Source organism: Dendrobates tinctorius, unplaced genomic scaffold (genome assembly GCF_039654945.1).
Source record: "Dendrobates tinctorius isolate UK_male_01 unplaced genomic scaffold, ASM3965494v1 ptg000024l, whole genome shotgun sequence".
NCBI lineage: Eukaryota > Metazoa > Chordata > Amphibia > Anura > Dendrobatidae > Dendrobates > Dendrobates tinctorius.
Window position 1 is genome coordinate 14,573,580 of NW_027361692.1, and position 20,687 is coordinate 14,594,266.

Below are 20,687 nucleotides of genomic sequence, written 5' to 3' on the forward strand. Positions count from 1 at the left end.
ATGAGAATCGCTTACTTCCCGCATGTAGCTATGTCCACCATGCGGGAAGTTAAGCGTCTCATGTGCGGTTGGTACCCACGGTGTGGAGGAGAGGAGACTGTCCTCCAGGCCCTGGGTACCATACCCCTGTAAAAAAAAGAATAAAAAATAAAAAATCAGGGTATATTTACCTTCCGGCGTCCCGCGCTGCCATCCCGGCCTAAGCGTTCCCAGTAATGCCTTGCGGCAAGGCCCTGTGATGACGTAGTCTCGCGTGACTCTAGCGGTCTCGCGAGATCGCTATAGCAATGCGAGACTACGTCACCACAGGTCTCGCAAGGCATTACTGGGAACGCTGAGGCCCGTGATGGCAGCGCGGGACGCCGGAAGGTAAATATACACCGATTTTTTTATTTTTTTTAGCATTTTAACATTCTATCTTTTTGCTATTGATGCCGCATAGGCGGCCTCAATAGTAAAAACCTGGTCACACTTGTCAAACACTGTTTGACGAGTGTGACCAACCTGTCAATCACTTTCCAAGCGATGCTTCAAATCGCTTGGAAAGTGCTTGAATATCGCACACGAAAATCGCAGCAAAATCGCGGTAAAATCGCGCGATTTCTGGGAAGGAGTCAGTTTTTTGGTGTGCGTTTTAACACGCACCGTGGACACATAGCCTAAAACTAATAAAATAAAAAGTGATCCAAAAGTTGTACAGTATGTACTCCAAATCATAGTAATGATAACAGCTCATCTTTTAAAACAGAAGTGTGCACACACAATGTTTTAAAGTGATATTATTATTGTGTAAGGTGGACAGGGTGGTAGTCATGGCAACAAGCTGTAGTGTTCCCACACCCTGGCGCCCCACACATTAAATATAGGGTCCCTTATGCAAAGTGTGTAAAGTGCGCAACAAGACACTCACTTTAGTTGTCAGAGTCCCCTCGGCTTCTGTTACTCCGGCTCCGCATCCATGAGCTCTACAAACCATTTTAGAGACAATGTCGTTTTTCAACAGTTCAACTTTACTGAGCAGTAGGGTATCCATCACACATGCAGCACAGTGTACACAGAGTTGCATCTCTCACCCTCTTCCTGTCTTCCTAGCAATTTCTGCTCTTCCTGGACAATTTCTGTCCTGTCTTAGCAACCTCTGCTCTTCCCTGCCTTCCCGGCATCTTCTATTCCTTCTGGCAATACCTGCCATTCTTCTGGCAATTCCTGCCTCACTTCCAGCAATCACTGCCTTTTTCTTTGACAATCTCTGTCCCTTTTCAGCAATCAATGCTGTTTCGGACAATCCCTGTCCCTTTCCAGCAATCACTGATCTTTTGGTCAATCCCTGTCCCTTTCCAGCAATTACTACTCTTTCAGACAATCCCTGTGCCATCTGTGCTTCAGGCCCACCAGCTTTTTGCCATTCCCCTGGTCCAGCTTAGAGTTATAGGGTAACGGTCTTGCCGTCTCAGCTGCCTGCCCCCTTGTCCCTGGCGTAAGCTTTGGATCCTCCTCGGGACGGTTCTGTCTAAGCTGGTGACCGCCTGCACAACACTCAGTCTGGGTTCCTTTCCTGCCTTAGCAGCTTCACCCCCACAGCTGTCAGACTGTGTCTTTTCACTGCTGCATCTGCTCTGCACTGACTTCTTACCCTAGGCAAGGCTGCCTGAGCTCTGCTCACTAACCAGGAAGTGTCTACACTATATCCTATTGTTCTGCACTACAGTACACTACACTGTAAGCTCCTCCCCATCTGGAAAACCTCTATCCTGACTAAACCTAAGTTAATACCTCTATTCCCTATCACTTCTATGTCCTTTCTATTCTAATCCCACTATTGTACTATGCTACCTTCTATTCTATCCTTAAGCTTATAAACAGTGCATACAGTTATGCTCAAAACTTTACATACCCCAGCAGAATTTTTGCTTTCTTGGCCTTTTTTTCAGAGAATATGAATGTTAACACCAAAACTTTTTCTCCACTCTTGGTTAGTGGTTGGATGAAGCCATTTATTGTCAAACTACTGTGTTTTCTCTTTTTAAATCAAAATGACAACCCAAAACATCCAAATGACCCTGATCAAAAGTTTACATACCTTGGTGATTTTGGCCTGATAACATGCACAGAAGTTGACACAAATGGGTTTGAATGACTGCTAAAGGTAACATCCTCATCAGTGACCTGTGACAAATGCCAGGAAAATTGATTGGGATGCAAAGAAAAACCCACAAATAACATCAGCTGGAATACTTGAGCACAACCCCCATCTGTGGACGTTGGGCACTCAGACCATCCTTATGGAGTCGGTTTCTAACCGTTTGTGCAGACACATGCACATTTGTGGCCTGCTGGAGGTCAGTTTGCAGGGATTTTGCAGTGCTCCTCCTGTTCCTCCTTGCACAAAGGCTGAGGTAGCGGTCCTGCTGCTGGGTTGTTGCCCTCCTACGGCCCCCTCCACGTCTCCTGGTATACTGACCTGTCTTCTGGTAGTGCCTCCAGCCTCTGGACACTACGCTGACATACACAGCAAACCTTCTTGTCACAACTCACATTGATGTGCCATCTTGGATGAGCTGCACTACTTGAGCCACTTGTGTGGGTTGTAGAGTCCATCTCATGCTACCACGAGTGTGAAAGCACAACCAACATTCAAAAGTGACCAAAACATCAGCCAGAAATCATTGGTAATGAGAAGTGGTCTGTGGTCCCCACCTGCAGAACCACTCCTTTATTGAGGGTGTCTTGATAATTGCCAATAATTTCCATCTGTTGTCTATTCCATTTGCACAACAGCATGTGAAATTGATTGTCAATCATAGGTTTGATTTAGTTGGAGTTATATTCTGTTGTTTAAGTGTTCCCTTTATTTTTTTGAGCAGTGTGTACAGTGGGGAAAAAAAGTATTTAGTCAGTCAGCAATAGTGCAAGTTCCACCACTTAAAAAGATGAGAGGCGTCTGTAATTTACATCATAGGTAGACCTCAACTATGGGAGACAAACTGAGAAAAAAAAATCCAGAAAATCACATTGTCTGTTTTTTTTTCATTTTATTTGCATATTATGGTGGAAAATAAGTATTTGGTCAGAAACAAGCAATCAAGATTTCTGGCTCTCACAGACCTGTAACTTCTTCTTTAAGAGTCTCCTCTTTCCTCCACTCATTACCTGTAGTAATGGCACCTGTTTAAACTTGTTATCAGTATAAAAAGACACCTGTGCACACCCTCAAACAGTCTGACTCCAAACTCCACTATGGTGAAAACCAAAGAGCTGTCAAAGGACACCAGAAACAAAATTGTAGCCCTGCACCAGGCTGGGAAGACTGAATCTGCAATAGCCAACCAGCTTGGAGTGAAGAAATCAACTGTGGGAGCAATAATTAGAAAATGGAAGACATACAAGACCACTGATAATCTCCCTCGATCTGGTGCTCCACGCAAAATCCCACCCCGTGGGGTCAGAATGATCACAAGAACGGTGAGCAAAAATCCCAGAACCACGCGGGGGACCTAGTGAATGAACTGCAGAGAGCTGGGACCAATGTAACAAGGCCTACCATAAGTAACACACTACGCCACCATGGACTCAGATCCTGCAGTGCCAGACGTGTCCCACTGCTTAAGCCTGTACATGTCCGGGCCCATCTGAAGTTTGCTAGAGAGCATTTGGATGATCCAGAGGAGTTTTGGGAGAATGTCCTATGGTCTGATGAAACCAAACTGGAACTGTTTGGTAGAAACACAACTTGTCGTGTTTGGAGGAAAAAGAATACTGAGTTGCATCCATCAAACACCATACCTACTGTAAAGCATGGTGGTGGAAACATCATGCTTTGGGGCTGTTTCTCTGCAAAGGGGCCAGGACGACTGATCCGGGTACATGAAAGAATGAATGGGGCCATGTATCGTGAGATTTTGAGTGCAAACCTCCTTCCATCAGCAAGGGCATTGAAGATGAAACGTGGCTGGGTCTTTCAACATGACAATGATCCAAAGCACACCTCCAGGGCAATGAAGGAGTGGCTTCGTAAGAAGCATTTCAAGGTCCTGGAGTGGCCTAGCCAGTCTCCAGATCTCAACCCTATAGAAAACCTTTGGAGGGAGTTGAAAGTCCGTGTTGCCAAGCGAAAAGCCAAAAACATCACAGCTCTAGAGGAGATCTGCATGGAGGAATGGGCCAACATACGACAGTGTGTGGCAACCTTGTGAAGACTTACAGAAAACGTTTGACCTCTGTCATTGCCAACAAAAGATATATCACAAAGTATTGAGATGAAATTTTGTTTCTGACCAAATACTTATTTTCCACCATAATATGCAAATAAAATGAAAAAAAAACAGACAATGTGATTTTCTGGATTTTTTTTTCTCAGTTTGTCTCCCATAGTTGAGGTCTACCTATGATGTAAATTACATACACCTCTCATCTTTTTAAGTGGTGGAACTTGCACTATTGCTGACTGACTAAATACTTTTTTTCCCCACTGTGTATATATATATATATATATATATATATATATATATATATATATATACTGCTCAAAAAAATAAAGGGAACACTTAAACAACACGATGTACTAGGATGTGTTCCCTTTTTTTTTTAGCAGTGTATATATATATATACATACACACACAAACACATATGGCCTTGAAATTGTTCCAGAAAATTTAGTATTTCTCCCAGGAAATTATTGCAATTACACATTTGCATTTTTCCTTTGAAAACAATGTGTAAATGGCATAGAGAATTGCTCTTTGTAAAAGCTCATGTTAAAATCGCACTGCACTCGGTTGTAAATCGGATGCTAGGTGTGAAAATTCGTATTGTACTGGCATGACACTCGCATGTCACTTGCATTACACTCGTCCAACTTTGCAGCAACAAAATATGACCAATTTTAAAATCGCTAGTGTGACTCCAGACGAAGACTGAAGATCTGCTGTGGCTGAAGATTGGATGGTTAGTAAGTATAGGAGCTGAACAGAGATGTTGAGATGTTGAGGGTCAGATGAGTATTGTAATTTTTTTTTAACGGACACGACATCAAATAAATAATAAAGCTATTCTGACATCTATTTGGTTATCATCTTCTCCATGTAGTCCAGTCCGGCCCTAAGTCAGAGCAGTTCTTTGTTTTGTTTTGCCCAGTCCAGCTTCCAGCACTGATTAGGTCTTATGCGGTGTCATGACATGCATTGCACCACGTGGTCAAACTTAAAAAAAAAATTAAAACAAGTATTGAAAATGTACTGAAATAACACTGACCTGACACTGACAATATTTGTAAGAGTGCTTTCACATTGCATTCAGGCACCCGCTCTGTGACTCCCGCACAAAACGGGATTCTAACGTATGCGCCAAAGGGGCCATAGACTATAATGGTGCGGGCAGAGTGAGCGTGAGCTCTGACGTTCATCTTTTTAGGAGGCAGAAACTCAGACGCAGTCTACTACCTCTGAGTGTCCATCCCCAGTAGGCACAGCCATCCGAAAATGATGCACGTCAGAGCTCATGTTTGCTCAGCTCACAGTATTATGGTCTATGGCCCCATTGGCGCATACGTTAGAATTCCATTTTGAGGTCAGTGAACACATTTACCTGCATTCGATAGAACAAAGCAATTTGGACGCAGTGAAAATATACTGCATCCAAAGCGCTGCTACTTCCTGATCATGGGCACATAGCCTAAGTGATAAATATCTTTCATGGGATGTTGTAAAGCCTCACCAGAATACATTTAGAATAAATGAAACATCAGAAAGTGAATATTTTGACCACATGGGGATTTAGGTGAAATTTGAAGCTATCCAATGCTGCAGCAATCTTCTTTATCTAATATATTTCATATTTATTTTAGGGTGACTCTGGAGAACCTGGAGCCCCAGGAGAAGCAGGTCTGCAAGGATTGCCAGTAAGTTTACACCTGATACTCAGTATTCACACTACATTGCTGTAATATACCTTAAAGATTTATTTCCAGAATAGTAAATTATCCCCTTATTCCTGGAAGTCCAATCACTAGGATACACAAGTGATCGTAAGAATGGGGCTCTGAAATTTGGGAACCAAGCTCTACAGCCCCATTTTGAAGATCATTTACTATTTTATGAATTATCCAGTCATGTTTAATGCTGTTGCTGTTCAGTTACAATTTGTATACACATGTCGTATCAATTTAAAGTCAATCTGTCACCAGGTTTTGAAAACTCATCTTAGAGCAGTATAATGTAGGAAAAGAGACCCTGATTCCAGTGATGTGTCACTTAGTTGACCGGGTGCAGCGCTTGAGACACAATCAGAATTCTTCGATGTAGCATCTGTCCTCAGATTAAACAGTAGAAACCTGCTGACAAATTCCCTTGGCAGATCTGCTCGGCAGAGGCCAGACAGTATCACATGGAAAAGAGCTGCAGAGCTGGAGTAATTCACCAGTAATTCATGAGTAATACTTGTACAAAGTTGGAGTAATTCACCAGTAATACAGAGCTGGAGAAATTCACCAGTAATACAGAGCTGGAGTAATTTACCAGTAATTCATTAATAATACAAATCTAAAGTAATTCACCAGTAATTCACCAGTAATACAGAGCTGGAGTAATTCACCAGTAATACAGAGCTGGAGTAATTCACCAGTAATAAAGAGCTGGAGTAATTCACCAGTAATTCCTTAATAATACCAATCTGAAGTAATTCACCAGTAATTCACCAGTAATACAGAACTGGAGTAATTTACCAGTAATTCATTAATAATACAAATCTAAAGTAATTCACCAGTAATACAGAGCTGGAGTAATTTACCAGTAATTCATTAATAATACAAATCTGAAGTAATTCACCAGTAATTCACCAGTAATACAGAGCTGGATTAATTCATCAGTAATACAGAGCTGGAGAAATTCACCAGTGATACAGAGCCGCAGAGCTGGAGAAATTCACCAGTGATTCACCAGTAATACAGATCTGAAGTAATTCACCAGTATTCCACTGGTAATACAGAGCTGGAGTAATTCACCAGTGATACAGAACCGCAGAGCTGGAGTAATTCACCAGTAATTCATGAGTAATACAGAGCTGGAGTAATTCACCAGTAATTCATGAGTAACACAGAACTGGAGTAATTCACCAGTAATACAGATCTGAAGTAATTCACTAGTAATTCACCGGTAATACAGAGCTGGAGTAATACACCAGTAATACAGAGCTGGAGTAATTCACCAGTGATACAGAGCCGCAGAGCTGGAGTAATTCACCAGTGATTCACCAGTAATACAGATCTGAAGTAATTCACCAGTATTCCACTGGTAATACAGAGCTGGAGTAATTCACCAGTGATACAGAACCGCAGAGCTGGAGTAATTCACCAGTAATTCATGAGTAATACAGAGCTGGAGTAATTCACCAGTAATTCATGAGTAACACAGAGCTGGAGTAATTCACCAGTAATACAGATCTGAAGTAATTCACCAGTAATTCACCGGTAATACAGAGCTGGAGTAATTCACCAGTAATAAAGAGCTAGAGTAATTCAACAGTGATACAGAACCGCAGAGCTGGAGTAATTCACCAGTAATTCATGAGTAATACAGAGCTGGAGTAATTCACCAGTAATTCACCAGTAATACAGATCTGAAGTAATTCACCAGTAATACAGAGCTGGAGTAATTCACCAGTAATTCACCAGTAATACAGAGCTGTAGTAATTCACCAGTGATACAGATCTGAAGTAATTCACCAGTAATTCACCGGTAATACAGAGCTGGAGTAATTCACCAGTAATACAGAGCTGGAGTAATTCACCAGTGATACAGAGCTGGAGTAATTCACCAGTGATACAGATCTGAAGTAATTCACCAGTACTACTGAGCTGGAGTAATTCACCAGTATTACAGATCTGAAGTAATTCACCAGTAATACAGAGCCACAGAGCTGGAGTAATTCACCAGTAATTCACCAGTAATACAGATCTGAAGTAATTCACCAGTAATACAGATCTGAAGTAATTCACCAGTAATTCACCGGTAATACAGAGCTGGAGTAATACACCAGTAATACAGAGCTGGAGTAATTCACCAGTGATACAGAGCCGCAGAGCTGGAGTAATTCACCAGTGATTCACCAGTAATACAGATCTGAAGTAATTCACCAGTATTCCACTGGTAATACAGTGCTGGAGTAATTCACCAGTGATACAGAACCGCAGAGCTAGAGTAATTCACCAGTAATTCATGAGTAATACAGAGCTGGAGTAATTCACCAGTAATTCATGAGTAACACAGAGCTGGAGTAATTCACCAGTAATACAGATCTGAAGTAATTCACCAGTAATTCACCGGTAATACAGAGCTGGAGTAATTCACCAGTAATAAAGAGCTGGAGTAATTCACCAGTGATACAGAACCGCAGAGCTGGAGTAATTCACCAGCAATTCATGAGTAATACAGAGCTGGAGTAATTCACCAGTAATTCACCAGTTATACAGATCTGAAGTAATTCACCAGTAATTCACCAGTAATACAGAGCTGGAGTAATTCACCAGTAATACAGAGCTGGAGTAATTCACCAGTGATACAGATCTGAAGTAAATCACCAGTAATTCACCGGTAATACAGAGCTGGAGTAATTCACCAGTAATACAGAGCTGGAGTAATTCACCAGTGATATAGAGCTGGAGTAATTCACCAGTGATACAGATCTGAAGTAATCCACCAGTGATACAGAGCCGCAGAGCTGGAGTAATTCACCAGTAATACAGATCTGAAGTAATTCACCAGTACTACTGAGCTGGAGTAATTCACCAGTAATTCACCAGTATTACAGATCTGAAGTAATTCACCAGTAATACAGAGCCACAGAGCTGGAGTAATTCACCAGTAATTCACCAGTAATACAGATCTGAAGTAATTCACCAGTAATACAGATCTGAAGTAATTCACCAGTAATTCACCGGTAATACAGAGCTGGAGTAATACACCAGTAATACAGAGCTGGAGTAATTCACCAGTGATACAGAGCCGCAGAGCTGGAGTAATTCACCAGTGATTCACCAGTAATACAGATCTGAAGTAATTCACCAGTATTCCACTGGTAATACAGAGCTGGAGTAATTCACCAGTGATACAGAACCGCAGAGCTAGAGTAATTCACCAGTAATTCATGAGTAATACAGAGCTGGAGTAATTCACCAGTAATTCATGAGTAACACAGAGCTGGAGTAATTCACCAGTAATACAGATCTGAAGTAATTCACCAGTAATTCATCGATAATACAGAGCTGGAGTAATTCACCAGTAATAAAGAGCTGGAGTAATTCACCAGTGATACAGAACCGCAGAGCTGGAGTAATTCACCAGCAATTCATGAGTAATACAGAGCTGGAGTAATTCACCAGTAATTCACCAGTAATACAGATCTGAAGTAATTCACCAGTAATTCACCAGTAATACAGAGCTGGAGTAATTCACCAGTAATACAGACCTGGAGTAATTCACCAGTGATACAGATCTGAAGTAATTCACCAGTAATTCACAGGTAATACAGAGCTGGAGTAATTCACCAGTAATACAGAGCTGGAGTAATTCACCAGTGATATAGAGCTGGAGTAATTCACCAGTGATACAGATCTGAAGTAATCCACCAGTGATACAGAGCCGCAGAGCTGGAGTAATTCACCAGTAATACAGATCTGAAGTAATTCACCAGTACTACTGAGCTGGAGTAATTCACCAGTAATTCACCAGTATTACAGATCTGAAGTAATTCACCAGTAATACAGAGCCACAGAGCTGGAGTAATTCACCAGTAATTCACCAGTAATACAGATCTGAAGTAATTCACCAGTAATACAGATCTGAAGTAATTCACCAGTAATTTACCGGTAATACAGAGCTGGAGTAATACACCAGTAATACAGAGCTGGAGTAATTCACCAGTGATACAGAGCTGGAGTAATTCACCAGTGATACAGATCTGAAGTAATTCACCAGTGATACAGAGCTGCAGAGCTGGAGTAATTCACCAGTAATACAGATCTGAAGTAATTCACCAGTACTACTGAGCTGGAGTAATTCACCAGTAATTCACCAGTATTACAGATCTGAAGTAATTCTCCAGTAATACAGAGCCACAGAGCTGGAGTAATTCACCAGTAATTCACCAGTAATACAGAGCTGGAGTAATTCACCAGTAATTCACCAGTAATACAGAGCTGGAGTAATTCACCAGTAATACAGATCTGAAGTAATTCACCAGTAATACAGAGCTGGAGTAATTCACCAGTAATACAGAGCTGGAGTAATTCACCAGTGATACAGAGCCGCAGAGCTGGAGTAATTCACCAGTAATTCACCAGTAATACAGATCTGAAGTAATTCACCAGTAATACTGAGCTGGAGTAATTCACCAGTAATTCACCAGTATTACAGATCTGAAGTAATTCACCAGTAATACAGAGCCACAGAGCTGGAGTAATTCACCAGTAATTCACCAGTAATTCAACAGTAATACAGATCGGAAGTAATTCACCAGTTGTTCACCGGTAATACAGAGCTGGAGTAATTCACCAGTTATACAGAGCTGGAGTAATTCACCAGTAATTCACCAGTATTACAGATCTGAAGTAATTCACCAGTAATACAGAGCCACAGAGCTGGAGTAATTCACCAGTAATTCACCAGTAATACAGATCTGAAGTAATTCACCAGTAATTCACCAGTAATACAGATATGAAGTAATTCACCAGTCGTTCACCGGTAATACAGAGCTGGTGTAATTCACCAGTAATTCACCAGTATTACAGATCTGAAGTAATTCACCAGTAATACAGAGCCACAGAGCTGGAGTAATTCACCAGTAATTCACTAGTAATACAGAGCTGGAGTAATTCACCAGTAATTCACCAGTAATACAGAGCCACAGAGCTGGAGTAATTCACCAGTAATTGACTAGTAATAAAGAGCTGGAGTAATTCACCAGTAATTCACCAGTAATACAGAGCTGGAGTAATTCACCAGTAATACAGATCTGAAGTAATTCACCAGTAATACAGATCTGAAGTAATTCACCAGTAATACAGAGCTGGAGTAATTCACCAGTAATTCCCCAGTAATACAGAGCTGGAGTAATTCACCAGTAATACAGATCTGAAGTAATTCACCAGTAATTCACCGGTAATACAGAGCTGGAGTAATTCACCAGTAATACAGAGATGGAGTAATTCACCAGTAATAAAGAGCTGGAGTAATTCACCAGTAATACAGATCTGAAGTAATTCACCAGTAATTCACCAGTAATACAGATCTGAAGTAATTCACCAGTAATTCACCAGTAATACAGATCTGAAGTAATTCACCAGTAATTCACCAGTAATACAGAGCTGGAGTAATTCACCAGTAATACAGAGCTGGAGTAATTCACCAGTGATACAGATCTGAAGTAATTCACCAGTAATACAGAGCTGGAGTAATTCACCAGTAATACAGAGCTGGAGTAATTCACCAGTGATACAGAACTGGAGTAATTCACCAGTGATACAGATCTGAAGTAATTCACCAGTGATACAGAGCCGCAGAGCTGGAGTAATTCACCAGTAATACAGATCTGAAGTAATTCACCAGTACTACTGAGATGGAGAAATTCACCAGTAATTCACCTGTATTATAGATCTGAAGTCATTCACCAGTAATACAGAGCCACAGAGCTGGAGTAATTCACCAGTAATTCACCGGTAATACAGAGCTGGAGTAATTCACCAGTAATACAGAGCTGGAGTAATTCACCAGTGATACAGAGCTGGAGTAATTCACCAGTGATACAGATCTGAAGTAATTCACCAGTGATACAGAGCCGCAGAGCTGGAGTAATTCACCAGTAATACAGATCTGAAGTAATTCATCAGTACTACTGAGCTGGAGTAATTCACCTGTAATTCACCAGTATTACAGATCTGAAGTAATTCACCAGTAATACAGAGCAACAGAGCTGGAGTAATTCACCAGTAATTCACCAGTAATACAGAGCTGGAGTAATTCACCAGTAATTCACCAGTAATACAGAGCTGGAGTAATTCACCAGTAATACAGATCTGAAGTAATTCACCAGTAAATCAGATCTGAAGTAATTCACCAGTAATTCACCGGTAATACAGAGCTGGAGTAATTCACCAGTAATAAAGAGCTGGAGTAATTCACCAGTGATACAGAGCCGCAGAGCTGGAGTAATTCACCAGTAATTCACCAGTAATACAGATCTGAAGTAATTCACCAGTAATACTGAGCTGGAGTAATTAACCAGTAATTCACCAGTATTACAGATCTGAAGTAATTCACCAGTAATACAGAGCCACAGAGCTGGAGTAATTCACCAGTAATTCAACAGTAATACAGATCTGAAGTAATTCACCAGTCGTTCACCGGTAATACAGAGCTGGAGTAATTCACCAGTTATATAGAGCTGGAGTAATTCACTAGTAATTCGCCAGTATTACAGATCTGAAGTAATTCACCAGTAATACAGATCTGAAGTAATTCACCAGTCGTTCACCGGTAATACAGAGCTGGAGTAATTCACCAGTAATTCACCAGTATTACAGATCTGAAGTAATTCACCATTAATACAGAGCCACAGAGCTGGAGTAATTCACCAGTAATTCACCAGTAATACAGAGCTGGAGTAATTCACCAGTAATTCACCAGTAATACAGAGCTGGAGTAATTCACCAGTAATACAGATCTGAAGTAATTCACCAGTAATACAGATCTGAAGTAATTCACCAGTAATACAGAGCTGGAGTAATTCACCAGTAATTCCCCAGTAATACAGAGCTGGAGTAATTCACCAGTAATACAGATCTGAAGTAATTCACCAGTAATACAGATCTGAAGTAATTCACCAGTAATTCAGCGGTAATACAGAGCTGGAGTAATTCACCAGTAATACTGAGCTGGAGTAATTCACCAGTAATAAAGAGCTGGAGTAATTCACAAGTGATACAGAGCCACAGAGCTGGAGTAATTCACCAGTAATACTGAGCTGGAGTAATTCACCAGTAATTCATCAGTATTACAGATCTGAAGTAATTCACCAGTAATACAGAGCCACAGAGCTGGAGTAATTCACCAGTAATACAGATCTGAAGTAATTCACCAGTAATACAGAGCTGGAGTAATTCACCAGTAATTCACCAGTATTACAGATCTGAAGTAATTCACCAGTAATACAGAGCCACAGAGCTGGAGTAATTCACCAGTAATACAGATCTGAAGTAATTCACCAGTAATACTGAGCTGGAGTAATTCAGCAGTAGTACTGAGCTGGAGTAATTCACCAGTAATTCACCAGTATTACAGATCTGAAGTAATTCACCAGTAATACAGAACCACAGAGCTGGAGAAATTCACCAGTAATTCACCAGTAATACAGATCTGAAGTAATTCACCAGTAACACAGATCTGAAGTAATTCACCAGTAATTCACCAGTAATACAGAGCTGGAGTAATTCACCAGTAATACAGAGCTGGAGTAATTCACCAGTGATACAGAGCTGGAGTAATTCACCAGTGATACAGATCTGAAGTAATTCACCAGTGATACAGAGCCGCAGAGCTGGAGTAATTCACCAGTAATACAGATCTGAAGTAATTCACCAGTACTACTGAGCTGGAGTAATTAACCAGTAATTCACCAGTATTACAGATCTGAAGTAATTCACCAGTAATACAGAGCCACAGAGCTGGAGTAATTCACCAGTAATTCACCAGTAATTCAACAGTAATACAGATCTGATGTAATTCACCAGTCGTTCACCGGTATTACAGAGCTGGAGTAATTCACCAGTTATACAGAGCTGGAGTAATTCACTAGTAATTCACCAGTATTACAGATCTGAAGTAATTCACCAGTAATTCACCAGTAATACAGATCTGAAGTAATTCACCAGTCGTTCACCGGTAATACAGAGCTGGAGTAATTCACCAGTAATTCACCAGTATTACAGAGCTGGAGTAATTCACCATTAATACAGAGCCACAGAGCTGGAGTAATTCACCAGTAATTCACCAGTAATACAGAGCTGGAGTAATTCACCAGTAATTCACCAGTATTACAGATCTGAAGTAATTCACCATTAATACAGAGCCACAGAGCTGGAGTAATTCACCAGTAATTCACCAGTAATACAGAGCTGGAGTAATTCACCAGTAATTCACCAGTAATACAGAGCTGGAGTAATTCACCAGTAATACAGATCTGAAGTAATTCACCAGTAATACAGATCTGAAGTAATTCACCAGTAATACAGAGCCACAGAGCTGGAGTAATTCACCAGTAATACAGATCTGAAGTAATTCACCAGTAATACAGAGCTGGAGTAATTCACCAGTAATTCACCAGTATTACAGATCTGAAGTAATTCACCAGTAATACAGAGCCACAGAGCTGGAGTAATTCACCAGTAATACAGATCTGAAGTAATTCACCAGTAATACTGAGCTGGAGTAATTCAGCAGTAGTACTGAGCTGGAGTAATTCACCAGTAATTCACCAGTATTACAGATCTGAAGTAATTCACCAGTAATACAGAACCACAGAGCTGGAGAAATTCACCAGTAATTCACCAGTAATACAGATCTGAAGTAATTCACCAGTAACACAGATCTGAAGTAATTCACCAGTAATTCACCAGTAATACAGAGCTGGAGTAATTCACCAGTAATACAGAGCTGGAGTAATTCACCAGTGATACAGAGCTGGAGTAATTCACCAGTGATACAGATCTGAAGTAATTCACCAGTGATACAGAGCCGCAGAGCTGGAGTAATTCACCAGTAATACAGATCTGAAGTAATTCACCAGTACTACTGAGCTGGAGTAATTAACCAGTAATTCACCAGTATTACAGATCTGAAGTAATTCACCAGTAATACAGAGCCACAGAGCTGGAGTAATTCACCAGTAATTCACCAGTAATTCAACAGTAATACAGATCTGATGTAATTCACCAGTCGTTCACCGGTATTACAGAGCTGGAGTAATTCACCAGTTATACAGAGCTGGAGTAATTCACTAGTAATTCACCAGTATTACAGATCTGAAGTAATTCACCAGTAATTCACCAGTAATACAGATCTGAAGTAATTCACCAGTCGTTCACCGGTAATACAGAGCTGGAGTAATTCACCAGTAATTCTCCAGTATTACAGAGCTGGAGTAATTCACCATTAATACAGAGCCACAGAGCTGGAGTAATTCACCAGTAATTCACCAGTAATACAGAGCTGGAGTAATTCACCAGTAATTCACCAGTATTACAGATCTGAAGTAATTCACCATTAATACAGAGCCACAGAGCTGGAGTAATTCACCAGTAATTCACCAGTAATACAGAGCTGGAGTAATTCACCAGTAATTCACCAGTAATACAGAGCTGGAGTAATTCACCAGTAATACAGATCTGAAGTAATTCACCAGTAATACAGATCTGAAGTAATTCACCAGTGATACAGATCTGAAGTAATTCACCAGTAATTCACCAGTAATGCAGATCTGAAGTAATTCACCAGTAATTCAGCGGTAATACAGAGCTGGAGTAATTCACCAGTAATAAAGAGCTGGAGTAATTCACCAGTGATACAGATCTGAAGTAATTCACTAGTAATACTGAGCTGGAGTAATTCACCAGTAATTCACCAGTATTACAGATCTGAAGTAATTCACCAGTAATACAGAGCCACAGAGCTGGAGTAATTCACCAGTAATACAGATCTGAAGTAATTCACCAGTAATACACAGCTGGAGTAATTCACCAGTAATAAAGAGCTGGAGTAATTCACCAGTGATACAGATCTGAAGTAATTCACCAGTAATACTGAGCTGGAGTAATTCACCAGTAATTCACCAGTATTACAGATCTGAAGTAATTCACCAGTAATACAGAACCACAGAGCTGGAGTAATTCACCAGTAATTCACCAGTAATACAGAGCCACAGAACTGGAGTAATTCACCAGTAATACAGAGCCACAGAGCTGGAGTAATTCACCAGTAATTCAACAGTAATACAGATCTGAAGTAATTCACCATTAATTCACCAGTAATACAGATCTGAAGTAATTCACCAGTCGTTCACCGGTAATACAGAGCTGGACTAATTCACCAGTAATTCAGAGCTGGAGTAATTCACCAGTAATTCAGAGCTGGAGTAATTCACCAGTAATACAGATCTGAAGTAATTCACCAGTAATTCAGCGGTAATACAGAGCTGGAGTAATTCACCAGTAATACAGAGCTGGAGTTATTCACCAGTAATAAAGAGCTGGAGTAATTCACCAGTGATACAGATCTGAAGTAATTCACCAGTAATACTGAGCTGGAGTAATTCACCAGTAATTCACCAGTATTACAGATCTGAAGTAATTCACCAGTAATACTGAGCTGGAGTAATTCACCAGTAATTCACCAGTATTACAGATCTGAAGTAATTCACCAGTAATACAGAGCCACAGAGCTGGAGTAATTCACCAGTAATACAGATCTGAAGTAATTCACCAGTAATACAGAGCTGGAGTAATTCACCAGTAATAAAGAGCTGGAGTAATTCACCAGTGATACAGAGCTGGAGTAATTCACCAGTAATAAAGAGCTGGAGTAATTCACCAGTGATACAGATCTGAAGTAATTCACCAGTAATACTGAGCTGGAGTAATTCACCAGTAATTCACCAGTATTACAGATCTGAAGTAATTCACCAGTAATACAGAACCACAGAGCTGGAGTAATTCACCAGTAATTCACCAGTAATACAGAGCCACAGAACTGGAGTAATTCACCAGTAATACAGAGCCACAGAGCTGGAGTAATTCACCAGTAATTCAACAGTAATACAGATCTGAAGTAATTCACCATTAATTCACCAGTAATACAGATCTGAAGTAATTCACCAGTCGTTCACCGGTAATACAGAGCTGGACTAATTCACCAGTAATTCAGAGCTGGAGTAATTCACCAGTAATTCAGAGCTGGAGTAATTCATCAGTAATTCACCAGTAATACACAGCTGGATTAATTCACCAGTAGTACATAGCTGGAGTAGTTCACCAGCAATTCACCAGTAATACATAGCTGGAATAATTCACCAGTAATACAGATCTGAATTAATTCACCAGTAATACATAGCTGGAGTAATTCACCAGTAATTCACCAGTAGTACAGAACTGGAGTAATTCATCATGTAATATCATCTGCCAGGTACTGTAGAACAGCTCCCATTCAGTAGAGTAAAATGGAGATGTAATCCTCTACTTAGCAGAACTTCTGCTATTCAAAAGAATAGGAGCTATTGTGCTGTACTCGGCAGCAGCCAATGTGCATTGATTGAAGCTGGGCTCTGCAGATCCGTTCCATTTGTTTACATCTGGCCATAGATGGAGCAAATAACAGCTATTCAGTGGGGTCTGCCTTGACTCGAACCACCATAATCTCATTTTGATAATCTATCACACATAGATACATTATCAATATGGTGTGACCATACAAGACCTTTAAATCTATGAATGAGTCTTATATTAATAATATAGAAATCACATGGTATTGATCAGGCATATATGGATAGGTCATCAATATGGTGTGAATGGATGAACCCTATAATCATATGACCTGCCAAAAATAGAAGACTTCAAAAATTAAAACACTAAAATTACATTTATAGTTTACTCCAAAATCACAAAACGTGTTCCTCAATATTTAATTATTAAGAGACTTCTCATGTGAGAAAAGTGATAGCTTTATAGGGAATGTGTAGTCAGAAAATGGTTGAAAACTCCTCGCTGGGAGACAAACAGTTAACTTTGAAAAAAGAGCAAATGTAAGATGACAGCAGTCCAACTATCAAACTTATCATGTCCTTATGGTCCTTCAACGCAGATGATCCGTTGAGGGTTGTAGTATTGGCAGCGGCCGGAGTAGTCTCCACAGAAGGGGCCCCATAGACGGCGATCCAGCCTCTGGCGGCAATGGGTGATCTCCAGTTTTACCCATTGAGCCCCTAGTCCATGAGCCTGTGGAGCCAAAACAATGAGAGCTGGACCAATCCCGGAATCAAACATGAGCTTAGGCGTGCTGTCCGGCATATGGTCCCGCGGCCTAATGTCCACACCTTTGCACGCGCACGGTCTTGTGCTTAGACGGGTGCACAGTGCTCCTCACACTCACTGTCACATTGGAGCACTCAGGAGATCTCGGCCACAGTACTTCTCAGCGCTGTCTGTCACCCTGTGGAGCGAGACGCACGTCTGCTTCTGTTCGCGCTGCCGGCCGGAAACTATCACTTCGTGTGCTTTTTCTCTGTTTCTGGCTTAAACACGCCCCCTCTTCCCAGGTCATGTGACCTGTCCAGTTCTCCATTCCTTCCCCTGGGCAACAGGGGACGCAGCCTCGACAGTTCTGGACCCGGCTCAATACAGATACCCGCAGCCTGGTCTTCCTCCTTACACATTTTGTTCATTTTATGGGAAAGTTTGCAACACTTTTTCAGGTGGATTCCGGACAAAATACACCTGAAAAAGACGCTGTGTGCACATAATCTAAGACTATTTTGTAGAGATTACTTTTCAGTAGTGGCTCAGGCTCATTGACTTTTTCAGGAAATTTTTATAGGCATACTCTGATATGTAAAGGTCATTGCGAAGAGGGAGACTGTTATTATCACCTATTGTGAAAGGTCGTTGTAATCCTGCCTGTAATGATAATGCCTGATGAAGTCATCTGTACAGAGCGGGAAGCATGAGACTAGTGTTTGGCTTAGTGGCCAGTGTGCAAATGATTAGATTTCTCATTTTTGTAATACAAATAATAATATGTAAAAAAAGATTATATTTTTTTAAATTCAGAATTAAAATGTTAGGCTATCTTCTGATGACACTTTCTAAGAGCCTTGTACTCCTGTGATTTAAACATCCTATAAATCATCATGCAGTTTACTCTCATAAAGATCATTATCGTCATCTACAACAACACCTTAATACTTTGACAGGTGGTTGTGGCATAATTTTCACAGAAAAATAATGACCACCTGCTTCTTTCTCCACATCACTTCCAAGTGTAGGCACCTCACATGAGATAATTACCTGCCTCCCCTGACAGAGGTCCAGTTGGCAGCTATTGTATAGGTTGCAGGATATAGACATGCAGAAGCAAGTTTTCAATTCTGTATTCATTATTTTCTGAACTACGGATCGTAATGAGTAAACACATTGGTAGTTTAGTGTGATGGAAGTATATTTAAGACAATGATTTCCACAGAATAGCTTCAGGGGATGTGTAAGTGTAAGCCAACAATATATGTGACATACCTATTTTTATTTATTTACTTGCATGGGGAAGATGTAATGATTAAGATCGCTATAAATAGAGAGAAACACGTGCGAGTTTCTTGCATCACATACCGTAGTGTGATCCCGGCCTTAGGCCAAATGACCAGACAGATATGCCTGTTTTAGAAAGCAAATACAATACTTAAAAACTAAAAAAGAAAACTCCTTGAAGAGATCACAAAATCAAAAGCTTTGATTTTACTCCGGACGGATTCATGGTATGCATACTACATAAATCCAGTTTTAGGGTTCGCCAACATTATTGTATAAAAATCAGTCCCATTCTCAACAAGAAGAGTTGCACAATTTTTTCTCAGTTGGTGTCCCAGTACAAACTTTTTTTTTTACTCAGCAGCTATTAATCATTTACAGGACCATTTAGGCTATGGGCCCACAAAGCGTTTTAAAACGCACAATGAAAACCGGACTTCCTCCCAGAAATTGCACGTTTTTTTCAGCGCGATTTCACCGCGATTCTGTTCGCGATTTTGCAGCGATTTTCCCAAGCACTTTCCAAGCGATTTGAAGCATCGCTTGGAAAGTGATTGACAGGTTGGTCACACTCGTCAAACATAGTGTTTGACAAGTGTGACCAGCTTTTTACTATTGAGGCCGCCTATGCGGCCTCAATAGTAAAAGATAAAATGATAAAAATGATAAAAAAATAAAAAATCGGGGTATATTTACCTTCTGACGTCCCGCGCTGCCATCCCGGGCCTCAGCGTTCCCAGCGATGCCTTGCGAGATCTGTGATGACGTTGGTCTCGCGTTACTATAGCGATCTTGCGAGACCGCTAGAGTCACGCGAGACTACGTCATCACAGGACCTTGCCGCAAGGCATTACTGGGAACGCTGAGGCCCGGGAATGCAGCGCGGGATATCGGAAGGTAAATATACCCCGATTTTTTTATTTTTTATTCTTTTTTTTACAGGGGTATGGTACCCAGGGCCTGGAGGACAGTCTCCTCTCCTCCACACCGTGGGTACCAACCGCACATGAGACGCTTAACTTCCCACATGGTGGGCATAGCCACATGCGGAAAGTAAGCGATTCTCATGCATTCCTATGGGTGCAGAGTCGCGGGAATTCTTTGCGATTCCGCACAAAAGAATGATCATGCAGCAATTTTTTTCCGCGATGCGATTCCGCCGCGGAAAAAAGCGCAGCATTAGCACAGCATGTGCGGAATGCCATAGGAATGCATGGGGTGCATTCTGTACAAGATTTTTAAATATTTTCGGGCCGAAAATCGCGGCAAAAACGCTTAAAAATCGTATCATGGGCACACAGCCTTAAAGTTTCCTATATTACAGAATTGTAATGTATCCATAATAAACAGA

The 20,687-nt window shown here is 40.9% G+C and overlaps 1 protein-coding gene across 1 annotated transcript in view; it reads left to right on the top strand.

Moving 5' to 3' along the window:
- COL9A1 (collagen type IX alpha 1 chain) overlaps nucleotides 1-20,687 on the top strand; it is a 201,297-nt gene that overhangs the window by 123,797 nt on the left and 56,813 nt on the right. Inside the window, exon 25 of the mRNA XM_073569386.1 lies at nucleotides 5,843-5,896. Coding sequence (XP_073425487.1) covers nucleotides 5,843-5,896 — 54 coding nt within the window. The remainder of the gene's footprint in view (nucleotides 1-5,842; nucleotides 5,897-20,687) is intronic.